Here is a 17,900-nt window from a genome sequence, read left to right as displayed (position 1 = left end):
GATGCACCATAGTTACTCTACTGAGTAATACGAAAATAAAATAATAAAAATGTGTACCATTTTTATTCGGCTGCAATACCAAGGAAAAAAAATCTTACTCTTTAATTAGAATAAGGAGTGCAGCCAGTCCCTTTAACTGCAATTTTCTGCTCTTATTGGAGCGTCATCAGAAGGAACGTAGGCACTGTTCTCCTTAATCCAATCAAATTGCATCGATTTTTTTTTTATTTTTTTATTATTTTATTTTCGTATTACTCAGTAGAGTAACTATGGTGCATCTTTCAGTTCCTAGCCGGCTGCAGACGGGGGATTTGAATTGCAAGGTTTAGAATTCCTTCCCTATCGTCTTTACTGCAGCATCCATATGACTTGCAAATTGTAGAAGTCTTGGAGGCGTATACTTGGGGATGTACCAGTAAGTTTTCAATTTATAAATCTTTTAGTGATTTTTGATATTTTTCAATATTAATTATTTGCTATTAGGATTGAAAACTTGCTTCGTAATTTTATACGTATATTCAATTTTTTGTATAGTAACTGCAGTGTCAATTTTTTTAAATCGAAAATTCACACCACAAGAAGATGGTTAATTGATCCTTAAGAAATATTCTAAAAATATGCCGACCTGAGATATTATCGAATTCTTACATAAAGTACCTACTCGAGTACCAACTTGACAGAAAAAGAAGACGACGTAGAGCGGATAATAGCTGTATTATAGAGAATTGGATTGAGTTAGAGATAAGTCAAGCGAAGAGCGAGAAATAGAGAGGAGTGACAAGGATGAGCGAAGTCAATCTGCCACCTAAATTGTTGTATAAGAAATGAAAAATGCGCCTAATACTCCCTCCTCAACCGCCCAATCTTTCCTTGCATGATATTCTGCAGAAGCTGGTATTCTGTTCCTCTCATCACTTAGTCAAGGTATTGTTGTTTTAAAATGGACTTATAGTACCAAAATTTGGGGAAAGATTAGAACGTGGAAATACCAGAAACTATTAAAATATCTTTTAAAAAAATATTTATTTTATATTTAATATATTTAGCTAAAAGTTACATCTACTACTGTTCTTCTGATCCTGCCGTGTCGGGTGGTATAGTTAAAGTCACAGGTTCTCGTACAAGCGACAACAATCTGTCTAGTTTCATACATTGTAGAGTCCATTGATCTAGATGCTGTTGTTTTTTCGGTGCTTTGCATGGTATTCTCAGATTTGGCGACAGTTTTACTGTGGTTACACATCCTCTAAAACAAAAAATATGGTATACTAAAACAAGTAATATTAAAATGTTATCACAATTCAATACGTATGACGGAAATCCTAAATAATATTGCTTGAGCCTTAAAAAAAAACTTTTAGCGCTTCCTTGACGCGCAAAATTATTTTGACAAAGTTTTATATCATAGTCTCATCTTCAACTGATATATTTAATAGAATAATACAATTGTTACGTTTTTCTGTGGGTTCAGAGACTAAGTGAAGCACAACCAGTGGCGACGCGTCACTCTTTCTGAAGTGTTACCAAAACCAGATGCAAAAAATCTTATTTAAAAAAAATGTAGATATGGCTAAATGTATATATACACTCACCGGCACAAAATTCCGTCACCCAAAATTTTTGATTTGACAATCTATAACTTTATTATTTGTACTTCGATTTTAAAGATTCTTGCACGAGTTTGTAGGTACATGTATTGATGTCAATTAGGTACTATTATTCCGGTAACAAAAATTTTTTGCCTAGATGGCATTATACGGGGGTGAATTTAAGCGTTGTTTTTTGTCCTAACTTTAAAAAATTCTGTGGAAAAATTGGAGGGCTGATTTTGTTTCATACTCCTTTTGTATTATCCTGGAGGTATCACTAAGGTCTTGTTTTTTGAATTATCTGAATATCTCTTTTCTTGTAAGAGCTGTAATTAAAAACACTACTTTGAAGGTTTATTTAATTAAAAATATAAAACGCACTAAAATTAACAAAACAAAACAAATTTAACAACAAAACAAAACAATTCAATAGCGGTTATGTCCACCTCTTGCAGCAACGACTGCTCGCAATCTGTTTAGCATCTAATAAAGTTGTATTTTCCTTGCCTGGGGAATAGCCCGATATTCCTCTACCAGGGCCATAACTGTACCAAATTTTCTGGAGGCCTAGGATGACGGCAAATAGCTTTTTTATTCATCCCATAAATGCTCAATATGATTGAGATCTGGGCTGCATGCGGGCCATTCTAATCTTATCAATCCAACCTCAATTGTATGAGTCAATCAGTGTTTTTATTTACAAAAAATGGTACAGCTCTTACAAGAAAAAAGATATTCGAATAATTCAAAAACAAAATGTTGGTGATGCCTCCGGGAAAATATGACAGGACTATGAACAAAATCAGCTGTTCCGTTTTTCCACAGAATTTTTTAAAATTAGGAGAAAATACAAGGCTTCCTTTCACACCTGTACAATGACATGCAAGCAAAATTTTTTGTTACCGGAATAATACCAAACAATATGAATACATGTACCTACAAACTGCTGTAATAATCTTGAAAATCGGAGCACAAATAATAAAGTTATAAATTGTCAAACTTAATCAAAAATTTTGGGTGGCGGAATTTTGTGCCGGTGAGTGTAGCTTCAATAATTTCATTTTGTATATCACATGAAACTCTCGAAAAAACAGATGTTTCTAGATGTTGACAAAATTTTTGATCTTTTTTGGCAATTAATGTTAACAATTCCCTGTAATTGCCTGGATTGTCAGAGTCGTCGCACTCAAAATGACCACGAAACGCTAGTTCTTGTTTGGCCCAAAAACATACAGTATCTATTATAAATGTGCTAAGGATATACCTATCTATTTTTTTAACAAACTCATTATGTTTACCAATATTTGCTTTAAAAGCTTGGTTAAGTTAAGAGAACTTTTGATTTTTGTTTTGCCAAACTGAATCAAATTCAGTTTGGCAAAACTGAATCAGTAAATACATCTTAGGCAGGCCGCACATCAAAGAAACATGAAACGTAAATTACGTTTCATGGAAATAAAACACTGTTAAACAAATATACGTCCGGCCATTTATGAAACTCTTCGAAAATAAAAATGTGTCATGAGCATGAATCACACTCGTTTCATTGGGAGGCGGACTTTGAGATTTGTTTAGCAGTGTTTTATTTTCATGAAACATGTTTTACGTTTCATGTTTCATGTTTTTCGTTTCATGTTTCTTTGGTGTGCGGCTTGCCTTACATGTAGGTAACGGAGAAATTTCATGTCTCCTTTTTAAAAATCTAACACTAATTTAAATCGTGAACCTGGTCCACCCATTTTTCTGTAAAAACCAGAAGACATGGCCAACAATACAGTATATTTTTCTTGCAACCGTAATATAACCAAGGATTTTCACTGTACCAACTAAATTTAAAATATCGAACTACTTTTGTTGATTCCTTTTTTAAATTGTTTAAAATAGGTCTTTCATTTTTAATCTCATTTTTTTTTCTTCAAAATTATACAAGGAGAATTACTTTTCAAGTAGTTGATCGATTAAGAAGCGACACTCATCCATGGTTAACTACACGCACACTTTTTATAGGTACTGTCACCAATTTTAAATATGGTAACAGCGCTACTGATACACAGCGCGCTTATACCCTCGCTTCTTCAAAAATTTCAGCCACTATTTACAATTTTGTAACATTTTTTTTTACATTTTTGTATTTACAATTAAGACATGTTCGCTATTTGAGTCAATCTTGATCTTTAGTACGATTGGTTTTTTCACGTATTTTACTGCTAATTGAGATCTTACGTACTGTCTGTCCTTTTATATGAAGTAGAAGCGTGGAAAATTACGGACGCAACTGAAAAAAGACTTGCCAGATTTGAGATGTGGTGTTATTGAACAATGTGGAAAACATGGATACAACACGTAACAAACACAGAAACATTAAGAAAGTTAAAAAAAGGAAAAAGAAATACTCAACACCACGAAAGAAAGAAAAATGAGCTACTTTGGCCATATCATGGACGTATACTACCTAAAATGAAAAATATAAGTTGATGCGTTTGGTTATACAAGGAAAAGTGGAAGGAAAAAGGACCGGGAAAGACGACGCATGTCTTGGTTGAGAAATTTAAAACAGAGGAATGATAAAACAAAAATAGAACTCTTTAGAACCGCTGCAGATAGAGTTAAATGGGACATGATGATCGCCAATGTCCTTAAAGTACCTATGAGGCACATGAAGATAAAGATTTATAATATTCTTTGCGACTTGAGTATCTTAAATATAGACTTACTTCTTACTTAAATATACAACTTACTTGTCATCACCTATCACAATTATTGGAGATTTGTAGTTGAAAGAAAGTCTCGTAATTTTGTTTTTCTTCTTTGAAACGATTGCTTGTACACAAATAGGTTTGTATTTGTTGACATTTAAATCATAGACACAAACCTTTCCTTCGGATGTGACGCATGCAAAAACTGTAGAAGAATAAGGTGCCCATTTCACATCTCCTACTCTGTCGCCTACGTCGAAGACAAATAGAGGTTCTCTAAAACATAAAGATTCAAATTAAATACATGAGGCTTTTGCAATTAAACAACATTGTATCGGAATATTTTTCGACATTAGTAAAGCCTACGATACAGTGTGGAAATTCTCAATATTATAAACACTTAGTGAATGGAAAATTAGAGGTAATATACTCAAATATATATCAAACTTATTAGAAAATAGACAGTTTCAAGTCAGAGTAGATGGCGTATATTCCTTAACAAGGAATCAAGAAAATGGTATACCACAGGGCTCGAACCTTAGCACAACTCTGTTTCTTATAGCTATGAACTCTATTACCGCAAAAATTAAACATCCTGTAAAAGCTAAGTTATACGCAGATGATTTGGTTATACTTTGCAGAGGAAAGAACCCAACAACTATCCATAAACATGTCCAAAAAGCCATAAATCATATTGAAGAATGGTCATTCACAAGTGGGCTTCAATTTAATTCCCTTAAAACCAAAGCAGTGTGTTTTACGAAAAGTCACCAAATACAACTAAAGAACTTATACTTAAATGGAGGGCAGGTGAAATATGTAGACGAAGTTAGATTTCTCGGTATGATATTCGATCAAAAACTAACTTGGAAAACACATTTAGAACATTTAAAAAAGACATGTTAGCCTGGAATAAACTTGTTACGATCACTTGTAAACAAAAAATGGGGCGCCGACTCTTCTACATTACTACATATCTACAAGGCCTTAATACGTTCCAAACTTGACTATGGCTCAATCGTTTACAACTCCTCAAAAAAGACGTACTTAAAAACAATAGATGTGATTCAAAATACAGGTCTTCGAATTTCTTTAGGAGCACAACACACAAGTCCAATACAAACCCTACACTGGGAGACTGGAGAGATCCCACTCACGTTTAGAAGACAACATCTAAGTCTTTCTTATGCCGCTGCAGATAATTCCTCTAATTAAGATAATCCAGTTAGACACAACGTATTTGCTGACCGCTTTAACAGTTGTTTCCAAAACTCAAATCGAACTGATCACCCTTTATATTACGGCATACAAACTTATTTATTAAAAATAGGTATTCATTTTCCAGACACCTACGATATTTCCGCAATCCAAACCCCTCCTCCTTGGACAATTCGCCTTCCCTCTACTGATACCAGCTTATTGCGGCTAAACAAATCAGAAACGCCTGCAAGTTAAATCAATCAAGAATTTCTTAAAATATTAAGCAAATATGGTAGCTGCTTCAAAGTTTACACCGATGCCTCCAAAAACGAAGACGGAACTGGCGCAGCAATTTACTCGTCAGATTACACAGCAGCTTATAAATTACCTTCATATACAACAACGTTCTCCGCTGAACTGTTTGCTATTCTAAAAGTATTAGCTCTGATAGTTAACAAAAATAAAAAGAGAAACATCATTATTACATATTCTCTCAGCTCAATATTGGCATTAAAACAACTCTATTCTGATCATCCACTACTACTTTTCATTAAAAAGGAACTAAAACAGGCAGAAAATATGAATATTAAAGTTAATTTTATTTGGGTACCATCTCATACTGGAATCGAAGGTAACGAGGTTGTAGACAAAATAGCAAAGAATGCACCTAATAACCCAAACGCAGAAGAGAACATGAAAACCCTACACACCGACCGAAAAGCATATTTCAAAGAAAATACTTTTAAAATATGGCAGGATACATGGAGGGACTCCCCAACCAAGTTGTATACGAAGTTGACATTAACCACAATCAAATTCCACAATTCAAAAACAGAAGAGAACAAGTAATCTTCACTCGTCTCCGGATTGGCCATACTCGATTAACCTATGACTGACTACATACTCCAACGTGCTGATCAACCTGTGTGCGATTTGTGTAGAAGTGTCCTTACCGTAAAACATTGTTTATTGCAGTGTCCGAAGTATAAAGTGCAACGAAAAAAGTACAAGATACCACCAACATTAAATAGCGCACTCGGAAAAGACAGTGATACAAAAAGCATCTTTACATTCCTCAATGACTGCAACCCTTTACGAAGAATATAGTATTTTACTTTACTTTGTATAGATTTAGGGCTTTTTATAACTTCCTATTGTTATGTTTAAATTCTATTTTTAATTTATAATTTTGTAACACAATCCATACACGCTAATAACCCTGCGTGGTTGATGCGTAATATAAGGAAAAAAAAGATTTAAATTCAATAACATTGGTACAAACCTACCCTCGTACTGATATTAAAATTAGACATAACCAACTCTTCGGTAATTTTCGTCTAAAACATAAACAACACAAAGGCTAATAATCCTGTAGGATATGATCTCAAACAACTAAGAGATAATAACAGCAGGCAAGAAATACGCCAAAAGGACAAAATATCTACGCTAGAAGACAAAAAATTTATTTTGTTTGAGTTTATTTTAATGCGGGTTTCCTCTCATACTTGTAAATACGATCAAGCACAATTTTTAGACCTGCAATGTTTTCTGATAAAAATTTGTACAATAACCAATGTAACGACTCCTTTTCTTCTGTCCTTTATCCTTTGTACATGGATGTGGTGACTGATAGAAAGTAACTGGTGGCCCTTTGTTTGGTCTAACCATCCAAGTGACGATGTCACTAAAGTTTTTTTGCCATCTACTTTTCCTTCAACCACCATTTTTTCCATACCTTCCCTTGATATGGTTATGCCTTCCAAATTCCTCAATATGTTTTGGTTGATGATTGCGGTAAACCTAGTGGTAATGCTAAGTACAGAAGCGCCTGTATCAGGCGCGGTTTGATGTTCTTAGTTGTGTCTGTATCTTTCCAAATTTCAGTTTAAGTTAAGTTCAATTAAGTTTTACCTTTGATCATCTAGTTATTGTACCTATCGATATACAGTAGGAAAAATGAAAGAATACCCATGAACGAACATATAAAACACGCTGTATTTTCCTGTCACCGTGTCACACAAAAAATTGGCCAGCGCAAGTACATGTAATAATTATTATTACATGTACTTGCGCTGGTAGTCCAGAGAAATAAGATTTTTCTCGTGACACATCCCCCTCCAGGCCGAAACCAAATTTTTTAAGTAGTATGGACACACGGTTCTTAGACATTACTACGGTGGCCTAAATCGACTAACCAATGAACATTAAGGGTGAGATTACGTCACGAGAGTTTACTGTCATTTGAATCGTAATACGATTTTTTTCGAATCCTGAGAAAACCAAGTATTTTAGAAAAATTTAAACGCAGGATGCAAGATTACATTATTACCTAGGGCGGAAAGCCCCTTAGAATAAACAAGCAGATTCTATTGAATGAAATATTTGAAATTAAATATCACACTTCTCTTTTATTTTCAGCCCTGTAACTTATTAAAATAAACATTATAGAAGTTTTCAGGGACTTTCAGCCCTCGGTAATAATGTAGTCTTTCATTCTGAGTTTAAATTTTTCAAAAATATTTATTAGTTTTCTCAGGATTCGAAAAAATGAATACAATTAAAACACATTGAGAATTTTGACATACGTCAAAGTTTTGCATTAACTCAATGTAAAATTCTGAACTGTTGAATTCCAGCTTCCCTAATAATTATTTTACATCAAAAGACATTAGAAACTATTTGAAGAGGATTGAAATCTGTATTGGAAATAACTGTTAAAATTGGTCTACGTAATTAAACATATTCCAAAATTTTGTAAAAATGTTTACATTTTAGTTTTCAGCCCAAACTTAGGCCACACACAATGCAATAATGTTCACATTTTTGAACTGTCAATATTTTTATTTTATCTTCTATTGTTTAAAAACAATACAGTTAATAAGATACCCTCAGTTGCGGAGACAGGATTAATAATAAAGTTTTTTTTATTCAGTCAATGGTGTGAGTACTGTCAGTTAAATAGTAACGTGTGGCCTTATATACTTTTACACGCATACCTACTGTGGCAAATGTATCATATTTTTAAAAATTTTGGAATGCATTTAAATCGTAGAACAATTTTAACTTTTGATTTTAATACAGATTTTAATTCTCTACAAATATTCTGTCACGACTTTTGATGTAGAATAATTAGGGAAGCAGGAATTCAACAATTCAGAATTTTACATTGGGTTTCCTATGGCCCTTTTTACGATTCACCACGAGGTATAAGATAAAATGTGTACTATTTGTCTTATTATTTCATAATAACACAAATAATACACATATATACACAATAACACACATTCAATGATCGAAAATAATTTAAAAATATGGGAATGTAAACTCTTGTGACGTAAAGTCAAAAATATAAGTCTCCCCACCACCGTCGGACAAGACAACCGTAATAAAGTCTAATAACCGTGGTATGGACATCTATATTATTAACCTATATGTTTCCTGCAGCCGATTTTGATGATATACATAGTTATAAACAAATGAAGATAAAAAACGCTAACTTTTCGCTTTTTTCGTCCATTACCAAAAAGTTAAGCACTTTAAACAAATTTGAGTGTAAGAAACTCATAAATCTTATAAAAAACTTCAATATGGCGTTCGCTGAATATGTCCATCCTTATTGGTTGCTTAGAAAATTGCAAAATAAATCATAAATTTTGAGTTTTTAAAAATATTCATAACTTATGTAAAAATTAACTTAGAACCTTCTTATTACACGGAATGCTGATACTTCTTGTACTTAAATTATGTTTTAAATTTCAAAGCAATTGGTCAAATAGTTTAAAAGTTATTTAATTTGTTTATCCCAAATTCATTTTTTTTTGCAACACTACAAGTCAGAAAATTATGAGGCTACAATCATACTTCGGACAGTTTATGAAAGAAGAACATTTATACTATTACCATTATTAAAAATAAATGACAAAACATAATTTTAAACAGTGTAAAATTATTTTGAAAAAACATGTCGATTTTTTGCTTACTTATAAACAATTAGAATAACTTTTTAACCGTTACCCGTAGAAAAATTATTTTTTCATATTTGGAAAGACTGAATTTTTATACACATTTAGAAAGAAAAACAACTGTCCTAGGACAATTAGGGACAAAGTTAGCCCCCCCATTTATTTAATTCACATGTTTTTGCAAAATAATCTTGCAATATTTATAATTATTTTTAGTAATTTTTTTTAATTAAATTAATACTGTAAATTTCCTTCTTCCATAAACTATCCAAAGTATTACTGTAGCTTCATTATTTTCTGACTTACAGTGTTGCAAAAAAAAAATAAATTTGGGATAAACAAATTAAATAACTTTTAAACTATTTGACCAATTTCTTCGAAATTTAGGGTATGAATTAAGCACCATAAGTCTCAGCATTCCGTGTAGTAAGAAGGTTCTAAGTTAATTTTTACATAAGTTATAAATATTTATAAAAACTCAAAATTTATTATTTATTTTGCAATTTTCTAAGCAACCAATAAGGATAGACATATTAAGCAAACGCCATATTGAAGTTTTTTATACCGTTTATGAGTTTCTTACTCTAAAATTTGTTTAAAATGACTATTTTCTTAGTAATAGACGAAAAAAGCGAAAATTTACCGTTTTTTGATCTTCATTTGTTTATAACTATGTATATCATCAAAATCGGCTGCAGGAAATATATAGGTTATTATTATAGAAGTCCATATTACTCAAAAAATTTGGTTTCGGCCTGGAGGAGGTTGTGTCACCAACAGGCTATTTTTTTTCCTTATTTCTCTGAACTATGGGCAATTTTCTTTGTGACACGGTCACAGAAAAATACAGCGTGTTTTATATGTTCGTTCATGGGTATTCTTTCATTTTCCGACTGTATTTCTTCTTCGCATCCATCATTGTTTTTTTTTTCTTCATATCTTGCTATGTTTCTGAGTTCCGGTTGGTCATTTCTAGTTCGATCAATGATTCTCATCTTGGTCTTCTGTGTATTAATTTTAAGTCCATATTTATGAGTAATAGTATCTAGTCTGTTCATGATGTGTTTAAGTTCATCTGTTGATGTGTCATCAGCATAGCTGCATAGAAGATTGCTGAATATGTATTATTGATTCTTACATGTGCCTGAGGGGAGGAGGGTAATAACTATTGAGGCACTAAAACAAAAATTTCTTCATAGAATTCTTGGAAGAAAGATATAAACGACCAGAAAAAGCTGGTTAGAGTCAAGGCATGTCTTTGAAGGATGTAATACAGAGGAGAAACATAATAATTACGAAAGCCTGTACCATATACGGATAAAGATGAAGATGTGTGAAAGAATACTAAATTTTGTTTTTTTCTCGTAACTATTTCTATAAAAAATATTGTATAAAACACTTTTTAACTTACAGTCTATTATCTTCCCATACTTTTACCCTCCAATCCGAACTGCAAGATATAAAGATATCCGTATTATATCTATTAAAGTCTATCCTGTAAACTGGTAGTTGGTGCGCCTTGTATGTCAAGAGGTACATCGAACTATACGCCACGCTACATTTGAAGATTAGTCCTTCTTCGGTTCCTACTAGATATATTTGTGGCTTGTTGGGATGAATTTTCACGCAACTGGCACATGCTATAATAAAAAACTTATTTTAGTTTTTTAAGTAAAAGTTTAAATAAACAAGATAGTGGTAGAACAAGCGTGGTTCTGGATCACTTGTCATCGGGGTGGCACATGCTACTAACTATGCCATCAGGGTTCGTGATGCCCACTGGCGAAGCGTCCATGTAACCACTGTTACCATTGGTAACAGTTAAAAATCTTGCAAATAAATATTTTATGACGATGAATAATTCTATTTACCAGTATTTTTACCAATAGAAATATATTATTATATTATGTGGTAATAGTACCTAACTCAGTAAATAACTCACTAAATAGCCAACTACTCGTAGACACAAAAATATTGGCGAGTTTATGTGACTCCGTTGCACTTTATTATACTCTGTTACCAGACTCATTTCTGGTGACAATTGTTATATACACACGCTGGCGCTCGGGACCGGCTAGTGACTGAAAATTTTGAAGAAGCGACGGCATAAGCGCGCTGTGTATTAGTAGGGCTGTTACCAAATTTAAAATTGGTGACAGTACCTATAAAAAGTGTGCGTGCAGTTAACCATAGATGAGTGTCGCTTCTTAATCGATTAACTACTTGAAAAGTAATTCTCCTTGTATAATTTTGAAGAAAAAAATGAGATTATTAAAAATGAAAGACCTATTTTAAACAATTTAAAAAAGGAATCAACAAAAGTAGTTCGATATTTTAAATTTAGTTGGTACAGTGAAAATCCTTGGTTATATAATCGTTGCAAGAAAAATATACTGTATTGTTGGCCCTGTCTTCTGGTTTCTACAGAAAAATGGGTGGACCAAGTTCACGATTTAAATAGTGTTAGATTTTTAAAAAGGAGACATGAAATTTCTCCGTTACCTACATGTAAGATGTATACCCAATTTGATTCAGTTTGGCAAAACAAAAATCAAAAATTCTCTTAACCAAGCTTTTAAAGCAAATATTGCTAAACATAATGAGTTTGTTCAAAAATAGATAGGTATATATGGTATATCCTTAGCACACTTATAAGAGATACTGTATGTTTTTGGGCCAAACAAGAACTAGCGTTTCGTGATCATTTTGAGTGCGACGACTCTGACAATCGAGGCAATTACGGGGAATTGTTAATATTAATTGCCAAAAAAAAATCAAAAATTTTGTCAACATCTAGAAACATCTGTTTTTTCGAGAGTTTCAAGTCATATACAAAATGATATTATTAAGCTACACTCACCGGCACAAAATTCCGCCACCCAAAATTTTTGATTAAGTTTAACAATTTATAACTTTATTACTTTTGTGCTCCGATTTTCAAGATTCTTGCGCCAGTTTTTAGGTACATGTATTCATATTGTTTGGTATTATTCCGGTAACAAAAATTTTTGCTTGCATGTCATTGTACAGGGGTGAAAGGACGCGTTGTATTTTCTCCTAATTTTAAAAAAATCTGTGGAAAAATGGAATAGCTGATTCTGTTTCATAGTCCTGTCATATTTTCCCGGAGGCATCACCAACATTTTGTTTTTTGAGTTTTCCGAATATCTTTTTTCTTGTAAGAGCTGTACCATTTTTTGTAAATAAAAACACTGATTGACTCATACAATTGAGGTTGGATTGATAAGATTAGAATGGCCCGCATGCAGCCCAGATCTCAATCATATTGAGCATTTATGGGATGAATAAAAAAAGCTATTTGCCGTCATCCTAGGCCTCCAGAAAAGTTGGTACATTTAATGCCCTAGTAGAGGAATATCGGGCTATTCCCTAGGCAAGGCAAACACATCTTTATTAGATGCTAAACAGATTGCGAGCAGTCGTTGCTGCAAGATGTGGACATAACCGCTATTGAATTGTTTTGTTTTCTTATTAAATTTGTTTTGTTAATTTTAGTGCGTTTGATAATTTTAATTAAATAAACCTTCAAAGCAGTGTTTTAATTACAGCTCTTACAAGAAAAGAGATATTCAGATAATTCAAAAAACAAGACCTTAGTGATACCTCCAGGATAATACAAAAGGGTATGAAACAAAATCAGCCCTCCAATTTTTCCACAGAATTTTTTAAAGTTAGGAGAAAAAACAACACTTACATTCACTCCCGTATAATGCCATCTAAGCAAAAAATTTTTGTTACCAGAATAATAGCAATTGACATCAATACATGTACCTACAAACTCGTGCAAGAATCTTGAAAATCGAAGTACAAATAATAAAGTTATAGATTGTCAAACTTAATCAAAAATTTTGGGTGGCGGAATTTTGTGCTGGTGAGTGTATATATACATTTAGCCATATCTTCATTTTTTTAAATAAGATTTTTTGCATCTGGTTTTGGTAACACTTCAGAAAAAGTCACGCGTCGCCACTGGTGATGCCAATAACCAGAAGTTCCTCATTTCACGTAGATATTTACAAGAAGTACAAGTAGAAATCAATGATCAACAACAAACGATCAATAATCAACAACAGAGAGTTGTAAGAAGTTGTATCTCATCTCTAGATCTCTTCTTTTTAGAAAAATATTAATGTCGTGTTTTATAAACAACTAATTTATTTTTTGACTCACAACTAGCTTTATTAAAAAAAAGTCTTAACCCTATGAAGCCTTTGATAAAGTAAATAATAGGTGAATTCATGCGTTTGTTAGAACGGAGATGGGAGAGCGTAAAAATCCAAAGAAGAGTAGATAATTTACTCAGAGGATATCTTTGCATTAGCTTAGGATCAGGCACAAGAAGGTATGAATAGAGTTCGTAAACTTGTAGAATTCTTATCAATTATTTGTACCTATGTAAGTTCACGAAAATAAATTAACAAATCTAAAACTACAATTCACGAAGGAAACAATCAAATCTAAATCCCGTGCGCTAACACGTTGTACAAATTTAATGAAAAATTGAGATGATAATGTCTGAACCACTTTTGTCGACTTTATGCGGGCTTTGCATACATAATTAAACTTTATTACTCTTGCTCTCAATACTAAATAAAGTGTAATTTACCTTTAACTTTAAGCATCGTTCCATCAGGTCCAGGTACCGGAGCTTGGTCTAAATATAATGTTGTTATAGTAGTAACCGATAGGTCATTCTGCATTAGTACCCAATTATTTATTTTTCCATCTCCTGCCACTGAGAAGAAGTTGAGTTCTCCATCAGGTAAATCAGGTGCCCATTTTACCTAAAAAAACAATCAAAAATAGTGTCAAAAATCAATGAAGCTGTTGATTTTCTTCTTTTATGTGTACATAAATATGGTATTTCTATATTCATTTTTAAAATATCTTCTTTGAGTACCGTCCTCAAATTTTAGGTGTGGGTAGTTTCCATGACAATTTGCCGATATCGTTCTCGATCTTGTGCGGCTTGTAACAATTCATCTGCTGATAAGCCAGTCCCTAACATGGATATTTCTTTCTATCAATTCCTCTTTTTCCCCAGATATTTTCGTTGAGAAGTATTAACTGCAGTATTCAATAATCTGCTACCTCTCATTAGATGCCCCAGATATTCAAGTTTTAAGAATAAAAATTCGAAAGTTGGCAATGTAATGAGACATCCAGAGAGGTATAAACTTTTACATCTCATAATATAGGGCAAGATCGCCGGAAGAAACGGCCCAGGCCGAAGAAGAACATCCTGGCTCCGAAATTTCCGGGAGTGGTATTAAGAGACCACCGCTAATCTGTTTAGAGCTGCCGTAAACAAAGGTATTATTGCCAATATGATCGCCAACGTTCGATAATCGGACAGGGCAATGAAAGAAGAAGATTCAAGTTTTCCCAACCAGATACAAAAAGAAACAATGGATGACGGAGGAAATCTTAGATTTAATGGAAGAAAGACGTCAGCATAAAAACAAAGATAATCAGATGTACAAAAATGTGGATAAACAAATAAAATCCAAAATTAAACAGGCTAAAGAACAGTGGTTAAAAGAACAATGCGCAGAAATAGAACAACACCAGAAAAGACATGATAATTTTAACACACATAAAAAAATTAAGGAATTAACGCAGATCAACAGAAAAAGAAAACCGGGAATACTAAAAGATACAGATGGGAAACTTGTGTTGAGTACTAACGAAAAATTAAAGAGATGGACAGAATACATAAATGAATTGTTCAAAGACAATAGAACAGAGCAGATGGAAGTCGAAGTAGAAGATGATACGGTTTTGAAGATATTAAAAGAAGAAATTAAATCGGCATTAAAAAACAGCAAAAATGGTAAAGCAGTAGGTCCAGACCAAATCCCAGTAGGAAGCTTAAAATGTATAAATGATGAAACCTTAGACATTACCGTAGACTTGTTTAACACAGTGTACAAAACAGGAAACATACCAAAACAATGGTTACTCTCAACCTTTTGTGCTATCCCTAAAAATACAAACGCTAAAGATTGCAGTGAATACAGAACAATATCATTAATAAGTCACATTCTCAAATTATTCTTGAAAATAATACATGGTCGTATAAACAAAAAACTAGAAGAAGGAATAGATGATAGTCAGTTTGGGTTCAGAAACGGACTAGGAACCAGAGAGGCGTTATTTGCTTTTAATGTGTTAGCTCAAAGGTGCATGGACATGAATGTGGATGTGCATGTTTGTTACGTTGATTTTGAGAAGGCTTTTGACAAAGTAAGACATGAAAAATTAGTCCAAATTCTAAAGACAAAAAACATAGACAAAAGGGACTTACGAATAATAACAAACCTTTACTGGAATCAAAGAGCACAAATTGTAATAGATAACGAACCCAGTCCAGAAATTGAAATCAGGAGAGGAGTTCGGCAGGGATGTATTATGTCTCCATTACTCTTTAATGCATATAGTGAAGCCATTTTTGAAGAAGCATTGCTATCTCAAAGTGAAGGAATAATAATTAACGGAAGATCTATTAACAACATAAGATATGCAGATGACACCGTGATTATAGCAAGCTCTGCTGAACAACTCCAACTACTACTGAACAAAACAAACAATTTCTGTAAAGAATATGGACTAAAAATGAATATAAAAAAGACCAAATACATGATAATAACTAAGAAAACAAACATACAAACAAGCATATATTTGGGAAATGTACCGGTAGAAAGGGTTGATAAATACAAATACCTAGGAACCTGGATTTCAGAGAAAAATGATCAAACAACAGAAATAAGGACCAGGATAGAAATAGCAAGAAATGCGTTTGTAAAAATGAAAACAGTTCTCTGCAACAAAGACCTTAGCTTAGAACTGAGAGCAAGAGCTTTGAGATGCTACGTGTTCTCGATACTACAATATGGACTTGAAAGCTGGACATTAAAGCAAGAACACATAAATAAGCTACAGTCATTTGAAATGTGGTGTTACAGAAGAATGCTTAGAATAGCATGGACACAGAGGAAAACGAACACGGAAGTACTGCGAGAAATGAGTAAAGAATGCGAAATAATAAACACAATAAAAATAAGAAAGTTACAATATCTGGGACACGTAATGAGGGGACCGCGATATGAAATGCTAAGACTGATAATACAGGGAAAGATAAGAGGCGGAAGGAGTATAGGAAGAAGGAGAGTGTCATGGTTAAAGAATTTAAGGGACTGGTTTAGATGCAGTTCTATAGAACTCTTTAGAGCAGCGGTGGATAGAGTAAAGATAGTGATGATGATATCCAACCTCCGATTAGGAGACGGCACTTGAAGAAGAAGAAGAAGATCGCCAACGTTCGATAATCGGACAGGGCAATGAAATAAGAAGAAGAAGATTCAAGTTTTCTCTTTTTTATCATCTTCGCCAAGTCACCTTGGCCTTGGCCTATTCTGTTTAAGACCAATTATGATTGAAATGTGTTAAACCCATGATTTTGAGCATCCTACGATATGACCACAGCTTGAAGGCTTCTAATTTGTTCATCATGTTAACCTTCATGATCCAGGTTTCACATCCATATAGTAATATAGGATACACATAACATTTGAGGAACTTGATTTTTAGTGGTAAGTTCAGCATTCAGCTAAGAATTGCACAGTATACCTACATAGATATAAGTTTCATAAATGTTCCTCTGGCAATTTCTATACGAATTTTAATTTCGTCATCAGGATTTAGTGTCTCGTTTGTCCCTTTTTATCGTATTTAAAATGGTTAACTGCAAATCAAGTGCAAAAAGGAAAAAAGAAAAAGGGGAAGGTCAAAGACCAGTTGGAAACAGGCTTTGACTAAAGACATGAGTGCCAGGAACCTACAAGAATTTGATTTTAAAAACAGAAAAAGATTGTTGAAAGACCTTATAAACTTTTTACTTAAAGTAAGTAGTAAAAAATGTAGTTACCTCCCATACTATACCTCTATGTTTATTAGTTACGCTATTGCTTTTATACGCTGGTTCTTTACACGTGGCTTGTACATTGAACACTTGAACGCTGCCATCATACAGTCCAATAACTACCATGTACGGGTACTTAGCGTGAATATCAACACACATTACGGCAGATTCTGTCATACAAATGTAGTCCGGAAAAGACGGATTCTTGATGGTAAAGAGGCATAAGCAACCATCTGCTATGGGTTTCGTGTAATCCACTGAAATGAAAATCGTTGATTAATTGGACCTGTATTATGTGATAAATATAATATTTTAGTATTTGTGCAGGTAAATTAAAATAGTATTAATGTAAATAAATTAGTGTAAAACAAAGACTAAATAAGTAAAATTTAATAAAAAATTTTTGTCCCGGTAAAAGGTATATTAATTTAAAAAGCCCCTATAGGGCTACAAACATAGAAACAAAACGTTTTCGCTCTGTAACAAGAGCATCATCAGTGATACAAGAACA

The 17,900-nt window shown here is 33.1% G+C and overlaps 1 protein-coding gene across 1 annotated transcript in view; it reads right to left on the bottom strand.

The window, feature by feature from the left end:
* Positions 1-1,010: 1,010 nt before the first annotated feature.
* The window catches only part of LOC114328191 (dynein intermediate chain 2, ciliary), a 29,128-nt gene continuing 12,238 nt past the window's right edge, over positions 1,011-17,900 (bottom strand). The window contains exons 7-11 of the mRNA XM_028276974.2: positions 17,396-17,646; positions 14,075-14,252; positions 10,859-11,087; positions 4,328-4,561; positions 1,011-1,246 (exon numbers count right to left, since the gene is read on the bottom strand). Of these exons, the coding sequence (XP_028132775.1) occupies positions 1,063-1,246; positions 4,328-4,561; positions 10,859-11,087; positions 14,075-14,252; positions 17,396-17,646 (1,076 nt within the window). The 3' untranslated portion in view covers positions 1,011-1,062. The remainder of the gene's footprint in view (positions 1,247-4,327; positions 4,562-10,858; positions 11,088-14,074; positions 14,253-17,395; positions 17,647-17,900) is intronic.

The sequence above is a fragment of the Diabrotica virgifera genome, chromosome 6 (assembly GCF_917563875.1).
Source record: "Diabrotica virgifera virgifera chromosome 6, PGI_DIABVI_V3a".
Taxonomy (NCBI): domain Eukaryota; kingdom Metazoa; phylum Arthropoda; class Insecta; order Coleoptera; family Chrysomelidae; genus Diabrotica; species Diabrotica virgifera.
Note: the sequence above shows the minus strand (reverse complement) of the source record. Positions and strands in the feature narration are given on the sequence as shown.